Source organism: Fonsecaea nubica (genome assembly GCF_001646965.1).
Source record: "Fonsecaea nubica strain CBS 269.64 chromosome Unknown Scaff67, whole genome shotgun sequence".
Lineage (NCBI taxonomy): Eukaryota > Fungi > Ascomycota > Eurotiomycetes > Chaetothyriales > Herpotrichiellaceae > Fonsecaea > Fonsecaea nubica.
This window is the reverse complement of record NW_019173740.1, coordinates 21,117-47,790: the sequence shown is the minus strand read 5'-3', so window position 1 is coordinate 47,790 and position 26,674 is coordinate 21,117. Positions and strand designations below refer to the sequence as shown.

Here is a 26,674-nt window from a genome sequence, read left to right as displayed (position 1 = left end):
TTATTTGCCCCCCTCCGCACCCCACCAGACCCCCTGGACGCTTTAACTGGACTGGTTGGCAGTGGCCGTCAGTGACTGCGAGTGGCTGCCAGCGGCTCCCGGGGCCCAGCGCACTCTCACCCACACCCACCCAAAAGGCCTCAGCCAAAGCTAGCATCAGCTCTAGACTTCGTCAAGCCCCCTCGAGCCCCTCGCAATTATTGCCGACAACCACCATACAAGCTCAAACCCAAAGACCTAGTCCTCAATCTTCCGAAACCACCGAATCCATTATTATTCTTCTCAGAGCGCACCCCCGGCTCGCATCGTCAACCCGAGACCGTTCCCCCGTCGCCCGCTAAATCAAAGCTATCCCCGAAACCATCTCCCCCAAGGGAACGCGTCCCCATTTCACACCTGTACTTGTTCCAAAACATCTTGCAACTCTTCATCACATAACTCGTCACCCAATATCTTTTCGCCTACACCTTGTTGTTTTTCGTGTACCAGTTGGAACTTTCTTGAATACGCCTTCTTGCGGCGCGACAATGTCGCCTGCTGTCTATCCTTACACCGTCACAAACAGCTACAAAGGGTATGTTATTGTCTCCGGTCTTGAGGACCCCTGCAAGTGATAAAGAGCTGACTTGGAGTTTTCTTTTATCAGGGGCCTTTTCATGCGTACGTACAGCCGCAATGTGCGGCGCGCTTGGGATGGCGAAGACTATCGTCCACCAAAGCGCCTCTGCCTCAACGACGCCTGGAACGCGCCCTCTACCGCGGCGTCAAGCGAGAATGCAATCCACCCTCTCGATCTCGAAGACAGCCTCGAACGCGCCATTCGAGAAACCAGTGTCGCGGCTCTATCATCCTCACCTTCCCGAAAGAACAGCACCGTCTTCTCTGCAGAGTCCCACGAAGAAGACATGGGCTCTAGTACAATCACGCCACCCTCCTCGCCACCGCCTGGCTTGCAACTAACACCACCTAATGCCAAGGCTCGAAAGCCTACATTCTCGTTCCTCGACAAGTCTAAGAAAGAGAAGAAGGATCTCAAAAACGCAAAGCGGAAACGCGAGGAGCAGACGAGCGGACCGAGTGGGCCTGGAAGTACGCGTCACGATTCCGAACCGCTATGCGAAATTTTCAACTCTAGCACACGCGTTCAAAGCTCGCATTCTTCGGGCAATGAGCCCATGCTTCAGCCGGCTCCGGAGAGGACGCCCGTGGCGCGACCAACAATACAGGTCCCGAAGCCGGCGCCACCGAAACAGAAACTCGTTCAAACAATACTCGATCTAGGTCAGCCGCTTGTCCCTACCACATGTTCACAGTGCCAAATGTCCTACACGCCTTCACTTCCAGAAGACACGCAATTGCACAATATGTACCACAATCGCGACAGCTCGGGCATTGAACTTGGAAAAGCATTTCTCAAGTCAGCGATGCGATGGTGCTATCAGGTCTCGCATATCCCGGGCAGCGTTGTTGTGGTGGATCGAAAGATGGCCCTCCCCAGTCGACGCGTGGTTCAGAAGGTGCTAGGGATCGTAAACAAGGAGCTCGGCAGCGTGGATATCAAAGAGGAGGAGTTGTGGAGCCAGCGCATTCCAGACGGAGAAAAGGACGAGGAATCGGGTGGCCGCAAATGCGACAGATTCAAGGCTTTCTTGCACATTATCGACGATAAGTGTGTCGGTATTTGCCTGGCAGAGCGTATCACCAAAGCCCATCGGGTCTTACCATGCGAGACCACAACCAGCGAGACAATCCCTCTGACTGCTCACTTCAACCCTGTTGGTCCAGCTTCACCCGCAGCCACCGAAACGAATGACGAGGACAATAATCGAATGGCGCAGAAACCGCAAATTCCCACCCCGATTGCAAGTCCCACCTCGTCATCGCATCCGTCAAGCATCAGCATCTCCGAGGAGACATATCCAGCCGTGGTGGGCGTCAGTCGAATTTGGACGAGCAAGGCTTTCCGTCACAAAGGCATTGCGAACAATCTTCTAGAATGTGTTATGAGCCAATTTATTTACGGCATGGAAATTGAGCCAGCGCAAGTGGCGTTCAGTCAGCCCACCGAGAGCGGTGCGGCCTTAGCGAGAGCATGGTTTGGGGAGGAGGATGGGTGGGCTGTTTACAGAGAAGAATAAATTCGACAACTTGTGTTAAATATGACGAATGAGGGCTTTTGCTGCCTTGAAAAGAAAGCATTGCATTAACATGGGATGGCTTATGGCAAAATGAGAGGGCAGGATGATCCAGCATTGGATTTCGATCATGGATTTCAGGTGGGTTGGGTATACGGAAAAGATCAGGATGAGAAAAGGAGGTTCACGGTGGGTGTACATCAGGGTGTGCGTGGTATGGACGGCGAGAGACACTGTCTTCAGTCGGGAGAAGAGGTCGATGCCGTCACTTCAACGAGACTCGTGCCTAGGACTCGAGGTTACAGCCCCCGAGCTCAAGATCCAGGCGAGTACAGGCTGAACCAGTTCCCATTTTCAAATGTACAATTACAAGGATGCTTTGTTGATTGCTGGAGTGAATGCAAACAGGCCTCGATGAGGCATTTTCGACCGCCTCTGCTGATTTGAAAGTCTCTTGCTCTACTTCTCCTTGATGAGGCGTCCGAGCAAGACAATTCACACAAGTTTGCTTGATGGTTCTTTCTCGAAGACAATATCGCATTGCGATTGGCTGGGTGGCAGGCAAGTTTCTGGGGCGCCTGAGTAGCAATCATCAACGACCCAACTTCACCGCTCCCGTTGACCCTTTCTTGTGCATGGACAGCCTCCTTGCAGCGACATGACTCCCACAAAGTCTACCTTACCTTCTTGGTAGATGGAGTACCCACAATCAGCCAGGTTGACTACGAGTAGGCTGATCCTGAGGCTGCAGGTGTACAAGTGAGAACCTACGGGTCCTCCATACCTTATGCACATGCGCCCGACCTCAGTCACAGCCTCACCAGTCGCAGGAGTCAACCTTGTGGACTCGAAGGTTCTACTCGTACCCTACCCCCTGGACCTCCACCTCTGCGCTTCACGGTGTCCGTTTGCATGCCCAAGTCTGGAGCTCCGACAAAGTACCTGTAGAAACAGAAAGAATCAGCGCGGTTACAAGAACTACAAGTACTACCGAAACAGGTGCGGCATGGTCAATCGAGGCGAGCTACCCGTCCCTTGCACGCTATACTCCATACGTCTACCTCGAGAGCTCGAGTCCGTGCGAGTACTCGGTACCTTGCCAGGCGCCCCAAGAAATCTCGCGTCTGCCGCCTGTTCCGCGAGGGAACTTACGAGCTCCAGGAATGAGTGCCCATTCTCCAATGGCATTTACCGATATCCCAGACAGTGGATAATCCCTTGGCGAGTGCTGGTGATTAAACTGTGTTTCACAAGTCAATCGATCTTGATTCGCCACGCGGAAATCAAGGAGGAGGAGAACAACCTATCAGGCATGATATGCATTATTACTGAGAAAGAGCAAGTGGACCAACAAGAGCATACGGGTGTTGGCACTGCACCAGATATCCAACCCGCAAGTATGGTTTGATGATGGCTCGATACATTGAAATGCTGTGGCTGGGAGCCATTCTACTCGTATGCCACGAAGTACGAGGTATTGGCTTGCCCATCATCATCGAGTCGAAGGGACTTTGGCTTCCATTCAATACCTTTTGGCCATAGCGCCTAATGATCCCTCGTGCTGTCTCATGGTTTGACATCCGAGCGCTATTACGGAGCACAAGTCGACGACGAGCACGGTTTGAAACCCCGCTTCAGCTCCTCGGACCTTTTGCCTACAGCTAAGTGGCGGCGATGTATGAACCATACCGATGATCGAATTACTCTTTTTTTGTGACTTTTGTCTTAGACTCTTCAGAGCTCGAGAGTCACAATCTGGTCTGAAAGGGCAGTCCATGCCTCAACCCACCCGCACCTGGAAATCGACCCCAAGCACGATAAGTTGCGTAAGTCCTTTGTTTCCCAAGCCTCCAAACATTCCGACTAGTGTTACAGGTATGCACGATCAACATGGCCACAAAAGCTTTGTTGATAGCTAGCTATGAAACGCTTGACGCTGGTTACCTCCGAGCCAAAAGCCACATAACTTGCAAGGGTAGTTCACCCAGAAGAGTTCAACCTCCAGGAGAGCTTTTGCCGATCTATTTCCGGCTTCCCAGAGAGAAGATAGAGATTCCTTGATATTATCAGTGCTCGATCCCGAGTTAGGATGTGGTCGAGATCTCCACAACCTCTTCACGGTTTTTGCCGGAGGGTAACGAGAGCTAGCGTGCCACTGAGCTCAACATCGACCTGCACTTGCACAGGCACGACTGACGAATCAATATGACGAATCAAACGACCATGATTTGAACGATGGTGGCCAACTCGGCATTCTTCCATGTTTGTGGAGCACAGTCACAATAATCCTACAAGTACTAATCGGCCCCCATCCCTCCTAGGTATAAGGTTTTGCCTCTGAGTGCAGTGGAAACATGTCCGATGCTGTGTGAACGGCCCTGGTTCTGCAGCTTTGAGGCAATTACAAACTCGTCGTGCAAACACCTTGCGTGGTCTCTCACTAATCCACTGGGCACCGGACAGCCAAATGGTCGATCAGGAACAATAATGAGTTTCAAATGTTGAGTATGGCGTGCGTCCGATGGCTCCGATGATTACGAACGATTTTTCATGGGCGGATTGGGTCTCTCCCGCTTGCCCGTGTCTAGAGGAGAAGTGCAATTTTTGGGTCCTTCAGGTAACACAAATGTCCACACCGAACTCTCCCAATTCAGTTCCTCGTCGATACCGTGGACTTTTTTTTTCCTTTCCACCAAGCCAATTTGATGGCAATTCGAACGGGGGGGCAAGTCAAATAACGCAATACCAGTTCTGCGATCCAAGGAAATGACTCAAGAATTGACGATGGTAGGTACTGCTTTTGACCTCAAAGGAAGGACTGCGCTGCTCCTGGACGGGAATGAGAGAAGGCGTGCCATTTTCGTCACTATTGGAATTTGCAACGCACCATTGTCCATATGGCAGAGAAATTGAAAGATGGCCAGGCTACTCCGTAGCTCAACAATGTTTGCCACCTCTCCCACGCGAGGCCGTCGCAGCATCATCGCCAGAGATGGGCTGTGCCTCGCAGGGTAACAATTGGACCGTCCCTTGCTCTAAAGGGAATCTCGCCGTTGCAGCAACTCTCCTGGTCCCCGTGCTTGGAGACGCAGATGTCCACACTGCCTGTCTCCAGCGCTTGCCAGACTGTCCGATGAGGATCAAGGATACGAGATATCCTGCGCACCAACTACGTCCAGGACGTGGGTAAATGCGCCGTATAGACGTGGAATAATGTACTCTGGGCAGGTAGGGAGCAGACATTCATTCCACACCAGAATGCAACGAAGCCAGCAGCAGGACAAGCGTAGCATAGCAAGAAAAGCAGTCTAACCCAGATTTCCAAAACCACGATATTCCATTGGCTAGCTGCGTCGAATACCGCTATGCCGTTTGAGGAAATTAAAATCTGGAAATGGCATAGCTCGAAAGAAACAGTCGCCAAACAGGGCGACGACCACGAGGAGATGCGTTTGAGGCTGGTGTAGGCATGCTCATCGCTATGTGCTTTCGATAGTGATTCCGAGAAGTTCACGACCCGTGTGTGTGGCTATATAACGTTGAGTGAGGCAACTGTTGGGCTTCAAAGGTCTCCAGAAAAGCTTTAATTTTCACGGGCCTACACCAACAGTCCAGAAGCGAAAACTTCTTTGACCCTGTCTCAAATGCGTCGTGTCCTGTATATAGAAGCACGAGAGTGCTTGCAATAGGTCAGAAGCAGAGGGTAGAGGTGCCAGTTCGTGCCCTGAACCACTATTCAACCCTGGATATAAAGTCTATGACCGTCCACTGTGCTCCCAAGCCTTACTTATCAGGCATTTGAGTACAATAGTGGAACGGATTGAACCCAAATACGGATGGGCGACCTGTTGTTATCGTTGGTGAAGCACCGCTGGTGCTTGTGTCAGCACCTGATAGATACTGGACAAGCGGTTCCAAAAGAGCCTGTACAGTCTCCTGGTCCTGTCCCGGCATGCCGGTGGAGGGATCATCTTCCGTCCTGGTCGTTATTGTACCCCGCGTGTACATATCCTGGGATCGCAAGATGATGGGCAAACTCCCCAGATGCCCCCTGTTTCTGTCTGCGCAGGCCAACAGATGGTACAAGGCGCCAAAGATCGTCAATGGGTCTGGCTCGGTTTGCGGCGGCGTCATTTCGAGATCAAAGCACACGCGGTCAGCTGAGCGGGTACTCGCTGATCTCAAGGACTCCCAGCGCGCAGCCACGATGCAGGACCAATACAACACCGGTCGAGGATGGTGTGGTCGATGGAGCCCCAGTGTCAAGGCCATCCGACACGCGGACGCTGTCATCATGGACTGTTGAGAAAACCGGGGCGAGGCGAGCAGCAGGAGGAGCGACTGCAGTGTCGACAGTGTAGGGAGAGAAAGCAGCTCGTAGGCATCAAAGCATTCGTGGATGGACCGAGTGATGTCTTCGACTAGGGCGGTTGTACTGGCGCTGGCGCCAGCCAAGTGAGCCGACACAAGGCAGACTGAACGGAGTAAGAGCGGAGAAGGATAGGGATCCTGAACGAGTTCTCTCTCCCAAACAAGTGGCCAGTGAGGCGCGATCGTAGAGAAATATCTTTCAATCCCAGTCAGACAGAGAGTGATGGGCCCCTGTTACCTCTGAAGACAACTTACCTGTCAAGAAGAGAAGCTACAACTGTCGAGGCTGTTGAGGGAAGATCGACTTTCCACGACGTCTCACTTCCGTCCTGATCAGTTTGGATGGCTCGATGAGAGGTTGGCTGCTGGTCCTGGTCGAAGACACACTCTGTGCCTCTAGACACACAGGTTCTGCAAGGCGGTCCGCCCTCGCAACTGCGCTACATCGTCAGAGCAACGTCTCGATGTGGACAGCTGCGTTCTTTTTCTGGACTTACCGTCGCTTGGACGAGCGACATTGTTGACAGGCTCTGCCTGTTCGCAAGCGCTTCATCTCCCTTTCTGCATCATTGAGCGAGTGCACCAGCACCAAGGGCGGGTCAAAAGGTGGAAATGAACAGAACTTGAGAGAGACAGTCTCGATGGGATCTGTGGAAGACCATGTTGAAAGTTCGGTGACGACACTCAATCAAATTTGGGGGAAACCCTCGAAGCTCAATAGGGGCGGTAATTAGTACCCGAGGCGCCCAAAACAGACACCTAGGTATAACCACCCAACCTAGAGGTGCCTACCTGGACTGGTGGTGCTAGGTGCTGCCATTCCGATCAGCTGACCCTCGATCGACACCGTCGCTACCACCATCAAATCTTTCTTCTTCCACCCGTCCAACTTCACCAACTGTCCTGACGGCCATTTTTCTCCTGTCCCCAAGTCTATGGCGCACCATATTTGCGACAACTGCCGCAGGTAGGTCAATTTTCCCCGTCTCGACATATGTAGGCTGAATTTCTCCTCAAGACTCAGGTTGAAATGCCAATTCGAACACCCTCCATATTTCACACTTTGTTGTTCTCGATGTCGACAATACAGTCTTTCCTGCGAGTTCGAGGGCATTCCCTGGCCAGCACGGGCTCAGCGGGCTTTCATGTCTTCTACCCCCAAAGGTTTTTCTCGAAAAGTCTACTGGGGCCCTTCAAGCAATGCCGGTGGGCATCCGATGGATCTCCACGCCGCAAAGGAACCACCACCTGAGCCAGCCATGTTACAGGCCCTGCACCCCCCGAAGTCTGCTGGCTTGACGACCGCCGATGAGCCAACAACGCTAGATCTCAGTCCAAATGTCAAGGAGCATCTTTACCTCGTCTTCTTTGAGCATATCCAGCCCGTGTTTCCCGTCGTCACCCATGCAAGTCTACGAGACTTTCCCGTCACGCCGCTGTTGGAAAGTGTGATACTTGGTATAGCCGCACGCCATCATCTTGCCATCGCTTCTTGGAGGGACTACGTTCACATACAGAAAATCATTGCACACGAGCTCAAGGTCCTCTTCAGTACACGGCACCAATATCAGCCGAGGATTCAAACCGTACAGGCGCTTCTGCTCGTGTTGACAAAGTTTGAACTCGTCACACATGGCCATGGCGACATCATGTCCACGGGATTAAGACTTGGACTCCTCTGTAAGATGGCCAGGGATTTGGGCCTAGACAAGGCATCCTCGGTCGTGACATCTGACGGTGAACATCTCAACACAGTGTTGTGGAAGGGCTGCCTGTTTGAGGATGCGATAATTTCCGCCATGATGGGCCAACCTCTCAATCTCGTCGTGTCGCCCAAGGAAATCACGGCGCTACCGAGCCAGTCCAGCATCCCAGGAGACATATTCTTTGGTGATGCTGTAGAGGCTTCTCACTGTCTCCGATCACTGCTCAGAGCAGTTTATGCAAGCCGACCCGTCGATGCTGATATCGTCCGGAACTGCGAGCAGGTTCTCAAACAGATACATCGCTACGGAGCAGACCTGACTTTCCTACAACACCATTCCGAATGCGAATATAAAGCGCTTTGCATGTTGCACCATAACAACAGACTACTTTTTGTACTTGGACTTGCCTCCTTGACAAACACGTCAAGTTACGCCCAAGAACTCTCTCCAATTCTAGCACAGGAAGCTGCTTCGACCATTCCGCAGGCCTGTCGGACCCTTATGTGGTTCAGCGTTGACTTTTATCTCCAGATGGCTTCTCGACTGAACCAATTGCTATACTGCGCTTCACGAGCCTTGATGCTTGTTGTGGATGTCTTTCTTGAGGCTCAAAGAACACACAATTCTTCAAAGGAGTTTATCCAAGAGCTCGAAAATGCTATCACATCAGCTACATTATTGAAGGATTTTCTACTCCAAGACACTTCCTGGGGTGCGCACTGGTCCCAGGGCCATACACTTGCAGCTGTCCTTGCTCGGCTCCAGCAGACAGACTGTCACCATCGGCATATGCCTGTTGAGCTGAAGAACGTTATTCGCTTCCGAACCCTTGACCAGGGCGATATTACTGATTCCGGGACCTTGGAGCCTCTGCGAAATACCGATGAAGTCTTGTACAGCGACGAGTTTCTCAACAACGTCCTCTTCAATTCCACAGACTGGGATTCCGTGTTGATGCACTACGAAGAGACCTATCCTCAGCCCATATGGTGATTTGAACTTGGTATCACGAGTAAAAGCTTGAGCCAGCACACCAATGGAAATACTAGACACATTGCCAACCCACTTCGACACCTGCTTGATCCTCAAGAGGCCTTGGTATTCTCCGTATGGATTGTCATCACTTCCTTTGTCTCCCCACTGAGCTCAGCAGTGGTGATTACGCCGTGTTTTTCATACTCGACGTGACCACGGCACTGGTAGGTACTGAAATCTTTCACCGAGACACCCTAGCAGATCGTCAGTAAACCACCCAACCTAAGTGTTTATCCAGACTTACATTCAAAAATAGCTCGTCAAGCTCCTCGAGAGAACGACCCTTCGTCTCTGGGAGGAAAAAGAGGGCCCAGACGAAACCAAGCAAGCATGTGACGCCGAATATGAACCCAACCTATATCCCACGTTAGGAAATACAAATATTGGATGTCGAGTTGAGCGTACCTTTGCACCCAGATTTGCCGCTGTTGGGTTGATCAAGTATGGCAACACGACTGCTATGAGCAGGGTGCCAGCCCATGATACTGCAGAACCCAAGGCCTGGGTTCGGGACCGCATCACATTGGATCCAATCTCTGATGCAACGATCCACGCGACTGGCCCCCAAGACCACGTGAAAAAGAAGGCGTACAGACAACTGAAGGCCACTAGACATCTTGCTGCAGCGACGCTACTGGGTGCAACAGTTCCAACGATGGCGAAGGTGAACATGCAGATAGTCTCAGCAGCAGCCCCCCACAGGAGAATAGTCCGTCGACCGAGAAAGTGAACCGATGGAAACATGATGATAATGCCGGCCAGTTGACAGACTTGGGAGATGATGCTCACGACAAACGCGTTGGAGATACCTGACACCGAGTAGAAGTATGTCCCGTACCTATGTCGGTGTAAGTGTCTGATCAACCCAGAAGCAATGCTGTGTCGTGGAAGAATTACCCGTTGATGAAGCTGATGCCTGACAAAACTTGCCACAAGAGTACGCCACAGGCGATATGAGTGCGTCGCCTATCGCTACCTCTGAAGGCATCCAAGAAAGAGCCGGAACCCTCAAGCTCCTTCTCGAGTCTGATATGTTTCGCGATATCGTCTACATCGGCATGTATTTGATGCTCTGGATATTTCTTTCCCCGAAGCCTCCGGATGGACTTGGCACTTTCTTCCACCTTGCCGACAGAGAGCAGCCAACCTGGTGCGAAGTCAGCCAAATTCAAATTTCCGGTCAGCATGTTCAAAGGTACCTACGTGGGCTTTCCGGAAAGAAGGAGGCAAAAACAATCAGGATGGTAGGGAAGACGAGCTGTGTGATGAGGGGAATTCTGTACGCCCATCTAGTCGACATCTTGTAAGTGCCTTGGTTAATGCAGGACCCTATGAGCTGACCAATGTTGATGCCAGTCTGGTACAAAGCGATCATCATCCCTCGCATTTGTGTTGGGGCGACTTCAGCTTGATATATCGGTACGAAACTGATGCACACGCAGATGTTAGCAGTGCGGCGCTATGAAGCCTGCAAGCGAAGTTCATCCAAAGTCAGGGACTTTGCAACCACTCCCAATACAGCAACGGGACAAGTCTCACTTCGACGCATAACCAATGCCAGCTATCAACCTTTGTTAGCTGGTTTGTGCGAATGATGAGGGAAAGTCTTACCTCCAGCAAAGAAGCGGCCAAGGAGTAAACCCCATACATGAGGGACCGAGATCTGGAAGATGACGCCAACAACAGCGACAAGTCCCATCCAGATCAGACCAAGTCTTCGCCCATATTTCGCACCAATGGGGCCTGCTGAGACTGAAGCAAGTGTGGCGCCAACAAGCAATACAGCATTCAAGGAGGTTTGTATCCGAGTTCGAATGTTGTACGCGTCCGTTTCTTCATCGAAGTATCCATAGTCCTTCAGAAAGCTTTGGTTGTCAGCATTGCAGTACCGCACAGACTCTGTGCCACTAACCTAACCATAGCTTGGAAGCCACCAAGCTCACCACTGTCTATGCCAAACAGAAGAGAACCGCACATGACGAAGCAGCATATCAAAATGGTCTTGACTTTGCTGCCCGAAGGCGATGCCATTGTATCTGTGGTGTCTGTGGTGCTCATTGTCAAAGTCTAGGTAAGCCCTCTGAGTGACTCTCGCAGGGTTCTTGTTGTCCATCCAAGCACGGGGATTTTCGCAGCTTTTACACAGCGATTTATTGCAGTCGGGCAACAGAAAAATCGTGAGCATTTAGACGTTCTAAGTGCGGCTCGTCGGCGATGAACCGCAACCTCCTGACCAATGTCCTTCGCTTCCCCGGGTTTACCCCGTTTCGAATTGGGAGGCGTTGCTCTTTCTGGCAAGCCTTGGTCGATGCTTGACGGTCTTGGGGTTCGTAGCTCGAGCCTCACGGTCCATCGCCGACCAACCGCAAAGTGCTCACCAATGGCAGTCACATCTTCAGACCCGAGTTGTTGTGCCGATGAGCTCGTGGCGTGCCACACTGTTGCTCTTGTGCGGTCCGTTGCCGACAAGCCGACCTCTACGTGGTGCGTTACTGGAAGGCCCACCGTTAGGGGGAGGCAGACTCTGGAGTGGAACATGCTCACAGTGACGAGTAGCAATACCAGCCAGTTATGTATAATTTCTTTTATCAATCTCCCTGTCCTGCGTTGTCGTGAGCGGTGGTGTCCCGATTTCCCCTTTCCAATAGTCCAGGCACCATTGACACCGAGATACGAGCTATGGAGAACATATCACTCGACAATGTTCGAGAGAACTTCAGTTTCCGGGCCGAAGACGTGCAAATCAATGGGTTTATATCGAAGCAGGGCGTGGCCAATTTTCTGGGTATCCCCTACGCCCAGTTTCCTGCTCGATTCCGAACAGCCAGGCGGGTCGACGTTGATCTCCTCGATGGACAGCTGGATGCATCTCGATATGGACCTCGCTGTCCACAAAAGACCGACAACATCCACCCTATGATGCACCACATGTTTGAGAAATTGTCAATGTCGCAGAGGTGCGATGAGACCACTTGCCTGCACCTCAATATATATGCTCCTCCACAGTCCATGGGTGTTGCGGAGCACTCCAGACTGCCAGTGTTTGTATGGATACACGGGGGAGGTTTCAACAACGGTGATAACACGACTGAATTTAGTGGGTGCCGACGCCTCAATTTTGGTAATATGACGTGCTGACCCCAAATACAGACGGCAACCACCTTGTGAGAAGGTCCATAGATCTTGGGAGGCCGATCATCATTGTGACTCTCAATTACCGGCTCAACGTTTTTGGCTTTTGGAGCTCGAGGGAGATTGTACAAGAAGCAAAGTCGCTTGGTGAAGTTCCCATCCTGAATCAAGGCCTCAATGACCAGCGTATTGGGCTTGAGTGGATTCAGAAGTCGATTCATCATTTTGGTGGAGACGCGTCAAAGGTCACTCTGTCCGGCGAGTCTGCCGGGGCTGCATCAGTCTGTTGCCATTTGAAAGGTGGCCACGCGCTTTTCCATCAGGCCCTGATCCAATCCAGCCCCAAGCCACGCTTGAGGTCGCTTGAGGAGGCACAGGCTGCCTTCGATCAACTTGTCGAATCGGCAGGCATAGCAAAAGATGCGTCAGACACTGAGAAACTGGCGAGTCTGCGGGCTTTGTCGGCAGATCGACTTGTCGAGTTGTTCGATGGCAGCGTGTCATTGCCCATCGAGGATCCCAACTGGTTTGAGTTGACCACCTCTTGGGATAGTGTGCCACGGTGGTGTTCGAGGATCATCATGGGCCACACGAAGGACGAAGCAGCACTCTTCCTGACACCATTTCAGAATCTGCCGGATGCAGTGCTTGCGGAGCATGTGCGCAAACTTGCCCCAGAGCTGATGGGGGAGGCCCTGTTCTCTGGTGGTAAGGATGCTTTACAGACTCTTACGGAATGGGCGACTGAAGAGACATTTGTACGACCGACGATGGATATGCTCTCGGACGCCGCAGAGCAGGGCACCACCGTCTACGCATATGAAATCTCCGTCGTTGATCCTTTCCCGGGTCCTCTGCATGGGTACGCGTGGCACTCGTTTGGAGTACCATTGACCTTTTACGAGCCTTCGGCCCGAGTCTATCCCCAGATCAAAGCGACACAGGATAAAATGTCCGAGGCGTATGTCGCTTTCTTTCACGGTCTCGAGCCATGGGAGGCGTTTAACGTTGCAAAACGAAAGATGTGCTGGGACGGTGAGCAGACTCGCTTGTTAGACTGTTCTGTGGTGGGGACGAGGGAGAAAGAGGACAAGACGTCGGATCTGCCGTGCAGGACATCTGCAGAAGCGGGCATGGGGATTATCGCTGCGGCGTTGAAGATGCAGACGTCCTAGTTGGTTATGAAGTGGTGATACTGGCCTACGTGTATGTGTTGGATCTTAACATGTGCTGGTGGCGTGCATTCACCCTCTTCCCACGTGAATCTTCGAGAGCTTGATCTCGCTTGTATTGAAGCGGGCGCGGAAACAGCAACGTATAGATATCTCTGAGGGGGTCTCCAGTAAAGAACGAGTTATGGACGGGTTCGTGCGGCCAGCAGTGACGGTGGCGGTATAGATTTCCATCTTGAATGCCTACTCTCTTTAACCGCAAGAAATGCCCCTTGAACAGGGGGCCCGCCCTTGGACTGGGAAAGAGAGCAGGATTGACGGCCATCTCCTGTGCTGTGCTGTGCAGCCTGCCTGCCTGGGTCTCTTTGAGAGCCTCGTATGTAGTCCAGATTACCCTGGTGCGTAGCTACCATAAGGGGGTCAGATTTACTCACTCGTCGCTATGCGATATATACAGCAGGACATCACCGTGACTAGATCGATCTGGGTACCTCCACAGGTCCACGGTTCCATGTTCTGTGGACATCCAAGGGTGTGAAGCCACTGGATAATTTGATGGATACGGCGGGATTATTGAACCTGTGGACATGGCCATATGAAGTGTGTGGAACAAATGGTGTGTGGTGGCTGTTGTTGTTATTGTCGTTGTCGTGGTGTAACTATGTATATTTTCATTTTATTTTCCAATACACGAAAAATAATTCCCTCCACAACACAAACCGCCATCTATCACCGTCCACATCCAACCACAAACAGCTCAACCTGTATTGCTTTACACCCACAATACAATACACAACACGATCGTAGGAAAACGTGTCACGGACGATATATATTCACCGTAAATCCACCCAAGACTTTTGGAAAAATGCGCGCTCTCGATGTGCCAATATCAAACGTCGTCACCGTCAGCGGATACACCCAACTAGCTAGCTGCAGCGTGACCGGTCGTGCGTCAACCGCATTGAACCCCGACCTTTCTTACATATCTTACGCATCCGGCATTTCCGGCGGGGACGAGCGATCTATTTTACTACGTACAAGGTAGGTACAAAGTACGAGACAGGGAGAGAGAGAGAGAGAGAAAGAGAGACAGAGAGACGAGTCTCGAGGGCAAGAAGACACTGGATAACGACAAGGACCTGTGAAACATGTACTCGATATACCCCTTCATTTCATACGAATATGCTCGAGCCACCCGAGACTACCTACCTACCTACCCACCTACCTACCTGTCCACCTCCCAAGCCTGCCAAAGCAATCCGAGCACGGCCCTCCCGACAGCGGACTAATTCAAACAGTGTCTGTCCTTGACGTCGGCGGTGTCGGTCCAATAACAACGACAATGACCTTGTCGGACTGATTCCACCGGACTGCATCTGATCGTGTCTCCACAGCACGCCCGGATCATCCATTACATCCATCACAACATCCACCCTCGACTGGACTGGACTGGACTGGATAGGAGAAAGAAGACATTTCTTGTCCTCGTAAAGAAGTCGAGCTGCGCTACAACTTCCGGTCAGTTCCAATAATAACGAATCCTTCCTCCGTGAGCGACCATGGAGGCGCCAACAGACACGAGACCCAGCCGACCAGCCGACTAGTTCTACCGGATCCGAGTCCTCCCAATTGGCCAGGGATGCACTCCTAGATAGGCAATCAAGCTGGTCTCCAGGGGGGAACTTGGCTGTGTTTGGGAACAATACGGCAATCAAGACAGGACGCGGACCATCTTCAGCAAGTTCATGGCCTTGACACAAGCTTGTCTGGCTTCACGACCTCAGGAAAACAACAGAGACATTGGATTTTGTTACTCATAGATTCGACTGCGCACCCAGGACAGAGGTGCTGAATGTCCACCCAGTGTCCATCATCCCTGCTCAATGCATCTCGCAAACAAAGCGTGCTTCTGAATTTTCCGAGTTTTGTACAATCCATTCCCACGTAGGCTACCACCACGTAGTGACGCTTCAGGAGATTATGCCAAAAGCATCTTCCGCGGGTCTTCTATGTATTCCTACCATCCATGTTAGACACAACGACACACGACATTCCATCAATGCTTACCTTGATCTTCACCAAGAATGTGACAGCCTCCCTTCCATCCAGCAGACGATGGTCGTAGGTCAGGGCAAGATACATCATCTAGCCAACTTTAGCATTTGGCACTCTCCACGTAGGTAAGGGAACTTACTGGTCTGATCTCGATCTTGCCATTGACAACCACCGCTCGGTCCTTAATGGCATGTAGCCCGAGCACTGCGGTCTGAGGCAGATTGATAATGGGAGTTCCCATCATCGACCCAAAGACACCGCCGTTGCTGATGGTGTACGTACCTCCGGCCATATCTTCAATAGTGAGCTTTCCATCGCGAGCCTGCGCCTCGAGGTTAGAACCAGCCACAACCACAGCGTGTGGGCCACTCACCTTCTTGCCCAAATCTGCAATGGACTTCTCAATCTCAACCATTTCCATGCTCTCTGCATTTCGGACCACAGGTGTCACCAAGCCTTTGGGTGTTGCTACTGCAACGCTGATATCCACAAAATCCCTGTACACAATGGTGTCGCCACCACCCGGACCTTCAATAGAAGCGTTGACAGTGGGCACTTCTCTCATGGCCAGAATGCTAGCTTTGGCAAAGGCACTCATGAAGCCAAGCTTGACGCCGGTATTCTTCAGGATCTCATCCTTGTACTTCTTCCGGAACTCCATAATGTTGGACATGTCCACTTCGTTGAACGTGGTTAGCGAAGCAGCAGTGTTCTGGGACTGCTTGAGACGCTCTGCAATTCGCAGACGCATGCGGTTCATTTTGACCTGGTCCACGTTAGCCTTCCTAGCCTAGAGGAGACATTGCCATATGCCTGCCTACCCTGTTCTCGTTTCTTGTGCCTTTGCCGAATGGCGACTCAATTCCGGCTTTGGACTCATCTGGTTTCTTCTCCTCTTTGGGAGGCGGAGAAGACTTCTTCTCTTCCTTGGGTGGAGCGGGCTTTTCTTCCTTCTTGGGCGGAGGGGGAGGGGCCTCTTCTTTCTTCGGCTCCTCCTTCTTTGGCTCAGGATCTGAGCTCGTGGGTTTTTCTTTCGAAGCAGGCTCCTTGGGCTCTTCCTTTGCTTCTTTAGCGCCTCCGCCGCCTCCTCCACCAGGTTCGAGCTTCGCAATTTCCTGCCCGACTGTCACAGTGTCTCCCTCATTGACGAGAAACTCCTTTATTGTGCCCGCTTCCGGAGAATTGACCGAGACATCGATCTTGTCCGTCTCGATAGACGCAATCTCCTCATCTTGCTCGACGTAATCCCCGACTTGTTTTGTGAAACTGCTGAGGGTACCTTCAGAAATGGATTCGGCCATCTGGGGCACTTTGACAATCGTCTCATAGCGGGTAGGCGAGGTACTAAACTGCTGGTACCGCGATAGGGAGGCGAACGTAGGCGCAATCGACGGCCGTAAGCTCGAGACGCAGATTTGTCGAGGTGTAGGTTTCGATCTGAGAACACTAAAGGTGCGGGAGCGTAAAGACGCACCACACTTTGGGAGTGCAAGCGTAGAGCTCAAGGCTGGCGTCCGTCGAAGCCGGAGAGAGGCCATGTTGGAAAGTTGGTCCGGCGAGCGTAGTACAGCAACACAACGAGGGTAATCGATGCTCCAGAGAGCGAAGGAGCTCAAGGCTGTAGCATGCGAGGCGGGGGGACCGCCGCTTGGTATAGAAGAGAATGAGAGGAAGGACAGAGAAGTAAAAGTACTTCCTGACTGTAATGTTGTCACCTCGAAAAGAAAGAGGCGGAGAGGGATCGACCTCTTGATTTTGTAGACCTGGGAAGGGAAAGCTCTTTCCGAGCTCTAATTGGACTGTGCTGGGCATACGCAGTGACTGACGTCCGGATGGAAAAGTCGCGCAGGCGGAATTGGGCCATTGGGCCAGATGCTCCACCCTTGCTGCCACTCGAACCGTAGCCCGAGACGAGCAGCAGCGAGAACCGGCAATAGCTTGGACGCCAAGCCTGCGCAAGGTGCCAACTGCATCTCCAATCGACTCATCTCCATTACACACTCAACGAGAGGTCTTCAGCAAGACGTCAAGCCATCGACATAAACACAGAAGCGTCAGGCCGGAGATCTGGGGACGCAGCTGACCGCGCACGACTTCTCCGTGGCCGTCTCCTTTCCGTTATCGACTGAGTGAGAGTGTGGGGAGGATCCCAGGGCTCTCCAGCATGGCAACTCTCAGTCCTCACGTCAAGGCTGTCCGGTGAGTGATTCGAAGGACAAAGAGCCACATATTGTCTGCCTACTTGCTCACTCAATCACCCTCAGAAACCTTTACCGGCGGTCGCTGAAGCTTGCGCTTGACTGGGCGGTGCAGCGAAACCTCTGGCGCGGCCAAGCAGTATATATCCGGTCACTCTTTGATGCGAACAGAAATATCACAGATCCAAGACAACAGAGAGTACGCAGATGACCTCTTGCACATGAACCTATTGTTCGAGCTCAGAACACCAGGCTGACCTGTGATGGAACCAGATCCTCTTTAATGAGACGGAAAAACTGCTACGGAAATGGAAGCACCCTGACCCTTACAGACCACCAACTGCCCCAGGAGGTGAGATTTCCCACACCACTTGTGCAATACACCAGCTCATCTGTCGTGTTTACAGGCTCGAAATATGAACGAAATCTACCAGCCCCAGACTTGCCGCCACCGTCGAGAGAGTTTGTCAAGCGGTTATGAGGTGGTTTTGTGGTGTCATTGATGGATAGGTGGAGAACTTGTACATACTGTCGCAGCGAGCGGAAGAAATACCTGGTTCACCGCAAAGGCTGATTTACAAAAAAAAAGCTCAAGAGAGCTTCAAACTCCAGAGTCCCTGCCCGATCCTTTTCCTCGAACTCAGGTGCCAAAAACGCCGGTGGAAACCAGCCGATCTATGCTTCCTCGCCGGCTGCTCGCACTTCTATTTCCCGAGAATTCGTGTTCACGTGGCTCGTTTGATCATGGGCATCATCCCAACGCGTTGAGATCTAGTGTTTTGTTTACCTGGCCCGAGTCCGGTTTGCGTGTCAACCCGCGAACTTGGCCACGCATTATCAATAACCCCTTCGTTTGCGCTCTGCTTCTCGCACCCACGAAGACAAACGAGAAAGGAAGCAGGTTTGTAATGAATTGCCATTGAGTTTGGATCATTAAATTTGCTGTCTAATGATCACCATTTGCAAAGCCATTCGCTTTGCCATTTGCATATCTCATGCCCCGTCTTGCATTCCTATCCATGTTCGTGATGATAGTAGGCATGCCATGAGCATAATGTACACAACCCTGCCGTCCGATGATAAAGCACAAACTCTGAAAACAAGGCCTGTGAAACCTGGCCAGCCCAACCCCTGAAACCCCGCGTTGTGATCGCATTTGTCGTGAAACTCCCATTCAAAACCCAGTTCAGAAGAAATTTGCAGAACGAGCTTACAGCTCTTGGCTGGGGTTCTTGCCCTTGGCGGTCTTCTTTGGCAGCAAGTCTGTGATAGTCAGTATAGGCAAGTCTTGTGGAATCTCGTGTAGGCAGAAACGTACTTTGGTGGATGTTGGGCAAGACACCACCCTGGGCAATTGTGACGTGTCCCAGCAGCTTGTTCAACTCCTCGTCGTTTCGGATGGCCAATTGAAGATGACGAGGGATGATACGGGTCTTCTTGTTGTCACGAGCGGCGTTGCCGGCAAGTTCGAGGATTTCAGCCGCAAGATATTCAAGCACGGCGGCAAGGTAGACCGGAGCACCGGCACCAACACGCTGAGCATAGTTGCCCTTCCGCAGGAGACGGTGGACACGGCCAACGGGGAATGCGAGACCAGCCTTTGAGGATCGGCTGCGGTATAGTTAGCATCATGGTTCAACAGTTTCAACATGGCAAAGGCCACAACCAAATGCCACAGATAGAATCCAGAGTGATGCGACAAGTTTGGAAGGGTGATAACTTACGATTGAGCGCTCTTGCCGCCAGAGGCTTTGCCGCCAGATTTTCCGCCAGTCATTTTGATTGAGTGGGTGGGATTGGGATTGGTTTGAAAAGTTGGAGTTTGTGAAATGAAGTGAAGATGGAAAGCTGGTGCAGAGTGTGCGATGGAAACTTGGGTTGACGATGGATGAAAAGAGAGAAGGAAGCGATGATGGAAGGCGGGAGGGAAGGGCAGTTATAAAGGAGTGAGGATAGGCGGCGATGCGGGTGGTGGGCAGTTGAGTCGCGCCTCCAGATCAACCTTGGAGAACTTGTGATGAAAGGTGCAGCGGGAGAGGAGTGCGCTAGATCACGGAGCCCGGATTGGGCCAATCGTGGCGCGAGGAAGGGAATGATCAAAAATGACTTTTCTGATGAGTTTGACAATACGAGTCAGCATTACATTGCGTTACCATATCTTTCTGCCAAGAGTCATGATCCTGCAATTTGACTGGATCAAAAACTAGCAAAATCGACACAATAACAATACGCTGGGAAAATCGCGCAATTTGTTACCCGGATCAACCCCTTGGAGTCGACCGCCTGCGTCTGCCACTTCGCATCAACCCGCGCCCTCCCTCTCGCACTTGCGCCTGGTATAAGAGTCGCCGTCACCCACCTTTCACACTTCCATCTTTCCTTCCTTCTTCATCCATCCATCAATCATCACGCTCATACGCCTCCATCAGTCAATTTCATCTCACTTACTACTTTCATCCATCGTCGCTTTTTGCGCAATCAACTCAATCACCAAAAATGCCTCCAAAAGCTGCTGAGAAGAAGCCCACCACTGGCGGCAAGGCCCCAGCTGGAAAGGCTCCCGCTGCCGAGAAGAAGGAAGCTGGCAAGAAGACTGCCGCCGCTCCCTCTGGTGACAAGAAGAAGCGAGGCAAGACACGAAAGGAGACTTACTCTTCATACATCTACAAAGGTGAGATTTCAATCCTTCGCGCGAATCGCCTCTTCAATACTGACGCGTCTCTTCAGTCCTCAAGCAAGTCCACCCTGACACTGGTATCTCCAACCGCGCCATGTCTATCCTGAACTCTTTCGTCAACGGTAAGTCACTTCGCGTTCCGCAATTGACACCCATTCTAACGTTTGCCTAAGACATCTTCGAGCGCGTCGCCACTGAAGCCTCCAAGCTTGCTGCTTACAACAAGAAGTCCACAATCTCATCCCGAGAGATCCAAACGTCCGTCCGATTGATCCTGCCGGGTGAACTTGCAAAGCATGCTGTGTCTGAGGGCACAAAGGCTGTCACCAAATACTCGTCTCAAAGCAAGTAATTGGTTTCAATATTCATGGGGATGGTTGATTCTTGGCTTTTGCGTGTGTTTTCTGCAAACGGGGTTGTGGGCACAAATGGAACAACGGTGTTGAAATGGGTTTTTGATCAACACATTACGATGCGTCATGGGAATCGGGGATTATTGACAATGTGATGAGCTGTCCACGGTCATGCTTGCTCATCAACAGCAATCATGCTTTACGAGTCTCTACAGAGAGAAGCTTTCGCGTTATGTACAATATTCACCACGCTGAGGCCTGAAGTTTCAGAGGTTCAGTTCTTGCTGGATTTGTGAGACATTCGAATTGAAAGCATGAAATCAAACTGTTCAGTCTCTTCAATCTTTGTTTTTGTCTTCGCGCGGCGCATTGGAATTGCGAGCATGAAATTACTACGAGGGTTGAGATACCAGGACTCATTGTTTTGGTACGCGTTCTCTGGGGTTGCGCGCTAGAGGCGCCACAAAATAGACATGAACCACGTGAACGTAAACAGGGCCTGTTGCCCACAGCGCTTCTCTGCAATGTCCAGGGACGGTTTGGTGATCGCACGGTCAAGAAAGCAAAACATTCGTCCTGTTCGTGAACAGCCGCCCGAATAGGCGGACTTGTTTGTCTCTCGGAGCACGACCAGATTGATCCAAATTCAGGTCCCGACCAGCAAAAACGCCGACAAGATTGACTACATTCCGCTTTCGTATAGATAGATGATAGTCTTTGCCCAGTTTCCATTTCCTGACAGGCCAAATACTCCAAAGCCCCCGGTAGTCGTTAGCCATATTAGTAGTGATACTCTTTGTTTGTCTCTTGTCACGCGTAGCGTCGTACTCGTCATCGCACAGGTGACACGTCTTTCTGCAGCCAGAGGACCGTGACAGTGTCGTTCCCTTGCCACAGGATCGTCAACCCTGGATTTTGACGGGATCTTGCGAGTTGGCGAGTCCAACATGGACTACATCGCTTTGCCCTTCCCCTGCCACTTGGTGGTCGACTTTGATACCATCCTCGTCTCCCTCGCCCTCGGGTTTGGCTTGATCACACTCTTTCCCCGTGACAGTCACCGTCTCGTCATCCTCATCCTCGTCATCGAATGTCTGCACCTCGTCCACAGCCTCCTTCCTCTCGCTTGTTTCGCCGGGCACCGGCGGCTCCTTGTCAAAGACAGACACAATCGCCTTGCCTTTGACCTCTTTTATCCTTCTTTTCCAGTCCTCCCAATTTTGTTCGTCCTTGATGAGAAAACCGATAAGCATAGAGGGATCCATCTCACTTATTCTCAACCCTCGAAGACGGCGCGTATGGCATGTGGAGATTTCTTCCTCGGTGTATTCGCTTGGGTCAGAGTGATGCTGCAGGGCTGGGCGGGTCTCATGAGGGTCGAGGTAGAAGAAGAGGTCCCCTTGACACCCAATGAAGTAATGTGAGGAAGATGGCCGGCCACCCGCGATCCCAATTGACTGAGGATATGTGAGGCTGCTTTTGAGGGCTTCGTGATAGACCGGTGTAATTCGGTCCAGTCCCAGCCTGATTCCCAGAAGTATCAATGTAGGTCTGATAGTCAGATCAGTGGCGGAAGCGCGTGCGATGCTGCGGAACTTGTCTTCGTAAACTTCGCTTGCAGATGGGGTCACGTAGACTCGCAAACCTGCGGCAGCACACTCGGCGGAGAGCTCTTTGATGCATGATGCTGTGGCAGAAGGGCCGAACCACTGGCCTGGATGTGTACCGCAGGCGGATGCGCCGTGCTGGACGAAACGGTGAATGGAAAATGGGGCGAGGGGGGAGTCGGCGAAGAGAGAAAGGATAGAGGCCTCACTTTGTGTCTGGGTGACGGGAGGCGAGCCGAGGCAGTGACCATTTGGAGGAGACACAGTACGGTTGGTATATGTGTGAGGTCGCCGCCAGTCCCGCCCCAGATGGAGCATGACCAGAGCGTTTGCCAAAAGAGATTGTCCTGAGCGGATCATACATCCCCAGCCTGTATCGCTACTGAAGCCATCTCTCTCGGCAAAATTGCGTAGGCGAACGGAAAAGGACAAGGACATAGTAGAACCGGGCTCTTGCGAGCGAGGGATAGGCGTGAAATTGGAGCGGTAGGTCATCCATATCCGGGATTCGAAGTCATCAAGAAACGCGATGGGCCATCCCCGATCGGAAGGGTCGTTCGACAGTGACGGGAGATTGTTTCCTCCCGTGACATGCTGGGCATCATCAAAACTGCTTGTATTGTGCGATAGAGATTCATGAGGTTGCTGCTGTGTGGGTTGATCTGCTGTCGATGACAGAGCGCTCGTATCAGAAGGGTCATGGGAATCTGACGAGGACTCGACTTCAACCACATCGTCGTGGTCCGTTGTTGTTACCGGCTTGGGTGGTGCAGCCTGATACTCTTCTCCAAGCAGCCATATTGAGGTGCCTGACATGTCATCATATTTTGGTGGAGGGTCATAGAAGTAGCGCACGAAGCGCTTAACGTCGACGCCATTCATGACGTCTTGGGCTTGGAATGGGAGAGGAATGCTCTGAAGCCCGGAGGATATTGCATATAGGAGAGCACCGAACGGCGTCAGTGCCTGAGTAGGAAACTGGTTCGTTGGTTCCAGCAGAACTAGAGAGTCATCCACCTTCTGCTTGAACTCAGGGAGGATCGGTGACGAGTCTTGTGATTTGGAGGGCAGGGATGCAAACAGAACTCGGAGGGATTCCAGGTTGTCGAGGACTAGGCAGTCAGCTTGTGCAAGCCAAGGTTTCTTCGACAGTACTAATGATAGTATATGGTACACTGAAGCTGTTGCTGGATCGTGGCACGAATGTAGGTGCAAGGTGCGAGGTGCGAGGTGACTTTCACCGCAGTCAAGGGTGCAGGCCTACGGAGGATACACACGGACGTCAGCCTTGCTAGGAGACATCACCAGGCCAGGCTCGATTCGGGGTGGAGTCGCTTGGAAGATCGGCTGAAGAGCCAGGGCTGTAGGTGAAGTGTGACTGGTGGAACTTGCGGGCGCATTTTCCTGTGATCGCTCCCTCCACCTGGGACGGGCACCCCCAAGTCTTCTTTGAGCGCTGAAACATGACTCTACACCTGTATGCATGATCCACATCGCCACTCGTTGAGTAGATTGCTGGCATTTAATATTCTGCATTTCTATCTTGTTGACTCTTATAATGTTCACTTCTTAGTAACACTCATTGACGGAAATTCACTGTTGGAAGAGGGGCAACTCGCTTCGTCGTGGCACCCCGCCCATCATGGGTCCTCGTCAACGAGCGCAGGCTAGAAAGAAACGGAATGGAGGACAGCAGAATCACTCCCCGTCGACGTGGCAGCACGGACAGTCTGCTTTCCCTAACAGAGGTACTACAAGCGCGAGGCTTTGCCTTCCTTTTGCATTCTGACGAGATGAGCTAGGGCCCAATGCCTTTCACCGTGGTCTTGTCAACGACTGGCAGGACTTCTCAGACTTAAATTCTTCCGAATCCCCGAAGCCGAAACTGAGCATGGCTCAAACGGCTAGAAATACCGAGCGCCATGCTATGTCCTGGGCTTCTACACGCCTCAGAGAGCAGAGAATCACGTTCATAAGTGCCGGAGATCTGAAACAAGACGATATAGCTGCAGTCGCGAAAGAGAATGAACAATCCCAGAAGGAGGCAGTATCATCTGAAGAACCCTCTCACAATGATGAGCAAGTTCAACCCAAGGAGCTTGAATCACACGCGTCAGGGAATGAACAATCCAAGAATCACAATCCGACCCCGGTCGAGTTGAGTGTAGGGGAGCCCCGGCTAAGGAAAGACTCGATCTCGTCGCAATCTTCCGAAGAGATCATTTTCGCCGGACGACAGAACCGTCCAGCGAAGCCGGCCATCCCTCCCAGCACAGAGACCACAGTGTCTACCAAGCCCACAGATGTCGAGACAAGACCTCCACCTCATGCTTCTCCTGCGGCCGCAAGGGCGACCACTCGTGATTCCAGCTCATCTGGCCTGGACAAGTTCAACAATATTCTGCCGCCACGACGGAACGAAGCTGTTGACCGCCGTGGTCGTGCTCGCGGTCGACCAGGAAGCTTTCAGAGAAAGGAAGAGGAAGAAGCTATCATCAATGACTACATTGCAAACCTAGCGGTCGACGACAGCGACGAGGACAAGATTCCTGAGACCAAGCATTCGGTCAAGATTGGAAGGAGAACTGAACATTTCCGGTTCTTTGACGGCCCGGGCGAGCAAAAGGTCCACCTGCGAACTTCAAAAACAAGTAAAGCTGCTAGAGGATCTATCGATGTCGACCAAGCGATTGATTGGAACTCTGGTGATCTACAAGATTTCGATGATTTCAGCACCACTGATGAGGAAATTGTCGAGGTCAGGCATGTTCTCCGACATCGTACACGTCCCAGTGGTCCACAATACCTCGTCAGCGCACTTGGCAAAGACTCCAGCGATCCTCGCTGGGTGCCTCACGCAAAGTTGAAGTCGACCTCTGCTGTTGATGAGATCCGCATCTTTGAGGAAATTCGGGCCATGAAAATCCAAGAGACTACGAATGACTCGACCGACTCCGAATCATCAGAGGCCGACGAGCTTTTAGATGATGTGGATGATGATATGGAATCGGAGATGGATGAAAATCACCGGATACTAGAGCGCACCGCTCGAATGACAGACGAGCAGATTGCTCGGACGCTAGCGAAGCAGGAAGAGCTAGGCATGGGTGGCGACGAGCTGCTCTTGTTTGATGGGCAAGTTGAGGATGACGACGAGATCGATGACGAGGACAAGGACGAGGACGAAGATGATGAGTTTGCAGCTGGCGATGGGTTCATCCCCTTTTCTTCGAAGAAGCATATTTCCAGCCGCGTCAAGTCAAGGAAAAATCGACGCGAGCGTGACACTTTCCCATCTGCCACGGCTTTCGCAGATGCCCTTGAGCAGGATCCGTACGGCGCGTTCGACATCATGGATTTTGACCGACCCAGTCTCCGACCTAAGAAGAAAGGACGCAAGTCGGACTTGCCTTTCGACCTCGGCGTGGAGGATGAGGAGCTTGCTGAGCGACTGCGAAGTACCTGGAACAAAGACCGCGAAAAGAAGGCGTCTCGCAAGCGCGAGAAGCTGTTGGAGCGTGAGGCGGCTCTTTTGGAGGCATCCGAACGCAATCACCCGGCCGCCATCAAAGCAGAAATCCGACAGTTTCTGATTGAAGAAGTTAACACGTTGGAATTGGCCCCAATGGACTCAGCAACTCGTGCTTCCGTCCATCGGCTTGCCAAGTCACTCAAGCTGCAGTCAAAGTCGGAGGGCAAGGAGGGCCATGGTATCGGACGGTACCCTGTTCTCACCAAAGGTCCGCATACTCCGAGATACACGATCGACACGGTTTGGGAGATCGATGCCTTGATGAGCCTAAGAAAGTTCTTCCCGAAACGCCCACTCAATTCGTACAAGTCTCGTGGCACTCCCACATCAGGCGCTGCGAGAACAAAGAGAGGTGGTGGCGGAGTCATGTCTGGTGCGACCTACATGAATGGTGACGTGGTCGGTGCTTCTGCTCCGGAGATCGGCGCCGACAATAAAGGACGAGCGATGCTAGAGAAAATGGGTTGGGTAGAAGGCGTCGGACTGGGTGCTGTTGGAAACAAGGGCAGTCTCGAAGCCATCAAGCATGTGGTCAAGACCACACGAGCTGGACTGGGTTGAATACTCTGTGGATTCTCCGTGACTGGGTTACTGCGGTCTATTCCCGTGCTGAGATTCTGTGTGGAGCATCGTTCAAGAGTATTTGCCTGGGGTCTAGCCTCGAAGAAGATCGAATGAATAATTCGTGTTGGATGTTTAGG

At 52.0% G+C, this 26,674-nt stretch overlaps 10 protein-coding genes across 10 annotated transcripts; 6 read left to right on the top strand and 4 right to left on the bottom strand.

Moving 5' to 3' along the window:
• Positions 1–527: 527 nt before the first annotated feature.
• On the top strand, positions 528–2,138 carry AYO20_08452 (hypothetical protein; the record flags this gene model as incomplete). The annotated part of the gene is made up of 2 exons (XM_022646729.1): positions 528–574; positions 671–2,138. 2 exons carry the CDS (start codon positions 528–530, stop codon positions 2,136–2,138), a joined length of 1,515 nt encoding a protein of 504 aa, XP_022497277.1.
• A 5,513-nt stretch (positions 2,139–7,651) lies between these two features.
• Positions 7,652–9,205, top strand: AYO20_08451 (hypothetical protein; the record flags this gene model as incomplete). Its single annotated transcript, XM_022646728.1, has 1 exon — positions 7,652–9,205. One exon carries the CDS (start codon positions 7,652–7,654, stop codon positions 9,203–9,205), a length of 1,554 nt encoding a protein of 517 aa, XP_022497276.1.
• Positions 9,206–9,297: 92 nt separating this feature from the next.
• Positions 9,298–11,278, bottom strand: AYO20_08450 (hypothetical protein; the record flags this gene model as incomplete). Its single annotated transcript, XM_022646727.1, has 8 exons — positions 9,298–9,441; positions 9,492–9,602; positions 9,653–10,085; positions 10,145–10,394; positions 10,451–10,674; positions 10,787–10,808; positions 10,859–11,112; positions 11,160–11,278. 8 exons carry the CDS (start codon positions 11,276–11,278, stop codon positions 9,298–9,300), a joined length of 1,557 nt encoding a protein of 518 aa, XP_022497275.1.
• A 648-nt stretch (positions 11,279–11,926) lies between these two features.
• AYO20_08449 (hypothetical protein) lies at positions 11,927–13,554 on the top strand (the record flags this gene model as incomplete). The annotated part of the gene is made up of 2 exons (XM_022646726.1): positions 11,927–12,344; positions 12,398–13,554. The coding sequence occupies 2 exons, from the start codon at positions 11,927–11,929 to the stop codon at positions 13,552–13,554; spliced, it is 1,575 nt and encodes a 524-aa protein (XP_022497274.1).
• A 1,975-nt stretch (positions 13,555–15,529) lies between these two features.
• AYO20_08448 (hypothetical protein) lies at positions 15,530–17,144 on the bottom strand (the record flags this gene model as incomplete). Its single annotated transcript, XM_022646725.1, has 5 exons — positions 15,530–15,568; positions 15,619–15,696; positions 15,746–15,928; positions 15,980–16,372; positions 16,428–17,144. The coding sequence occupies 5 exons, from the start codon at positions 17,142–17,144 to the stop codon at positions 15,530–15,532; spliced, it is 1,410 nt and encodes a 469-aa protein (XP_022497273.1).
• A 626-nt stretch (positions 17,145–17,770) lies between these two features.
• AYO20_08447 (hypothetical protein) lies at positions 17,771–18,285 on the top strand (the record flags this gene model as incomplete). Its single annotated transcript, XM_022646724.1, has 4 exons — positions 17,771–17,805; positions 17,871–18,003; positions 18,078–18,156; positions 18,212–18,285. The coding sequence occupies 4 exons, from the start codon at positions 17,771–17,773 to the stop codon at positions 18,283–18,285; spliced, it is 321 nt and encodes a 106-aa protein (XP_022497272.1).
• A 729-nt stretch (positions 18,286–19,014) lies between these two features.
• Positions 19,015–19,581, bottom strand: AYO20_08446 (histone H2A; the record flags this gene model as incomplete). The annotated part of the gene is made up of 3 exons (XM_022646723.1): positions 19,015–19,067; positions 19,123–19,415; positions 19,529–19,581. The coding sequence occupies 3 exons, from the start codon at positions 19,579–19,581 to the stop codon at positions 19,015–19,017; spliced, it is 399 nt and encodes a 132-aa protein (XP_022497271.1).
• Positions 19,582–20,300: 719 nt separating this feature from the next.
• AYO20_08445 (histone H2B) lies at positions 20,301–20,833 on the top strand (the record flags this gene model as incomplete). The annotated part of the gene is made up of 3 exons (XM_022646722.1): positions 20,301–20,475; positions 20,532–20,603; positions 20,655–20,833. The coding sequence occupies 3 exons, from the start codon at positions 20,301–20,303 to the stop codon at positions 20,831–20,833; spliced, it is 426 nt and encodes a 141-aa protein (XP_022497270.1).
• Positions 20,834–21,736: 903 nt separating this feature from the next.
• AYO20_08444 (hypothetical protein) lies at positions 21,737–23,323 on the bottom strand (the record flags this gene model as incomplete). Its single annotated transcript, XM_022646721.1, has 1 exon — positions 21,737–23,323. One exon carries the CDS (start codon positions 23,321–23,323, stop codon positions 21,737–21,739), a length of 1,587 nt encoding a protein of 528 aa, XP_022497269.1.
• Positions 23,324–24,083: 760 nt separating this feature from the next.
• On the top strand, positions 24,084–26,534 carry AYO20_08443 (hypothetical protein; the record flags this gene model as incomplete). The annotated part of the gene is made up of 2 exons (XM_022646720.1): positions 24,084–24,189; positions 24,244–26,534. The coding sequence occupies 2 exons, from the start codon at positions 24,084–24,086 to the stop codon at positions 26,532–26,534; spliced, it is 2,397 nt and encodes a 798-aa protein (XP_022497268.1).
• Between the last annotated feature and the right edge of the window lie 140 nt (positions 26,535–26,674).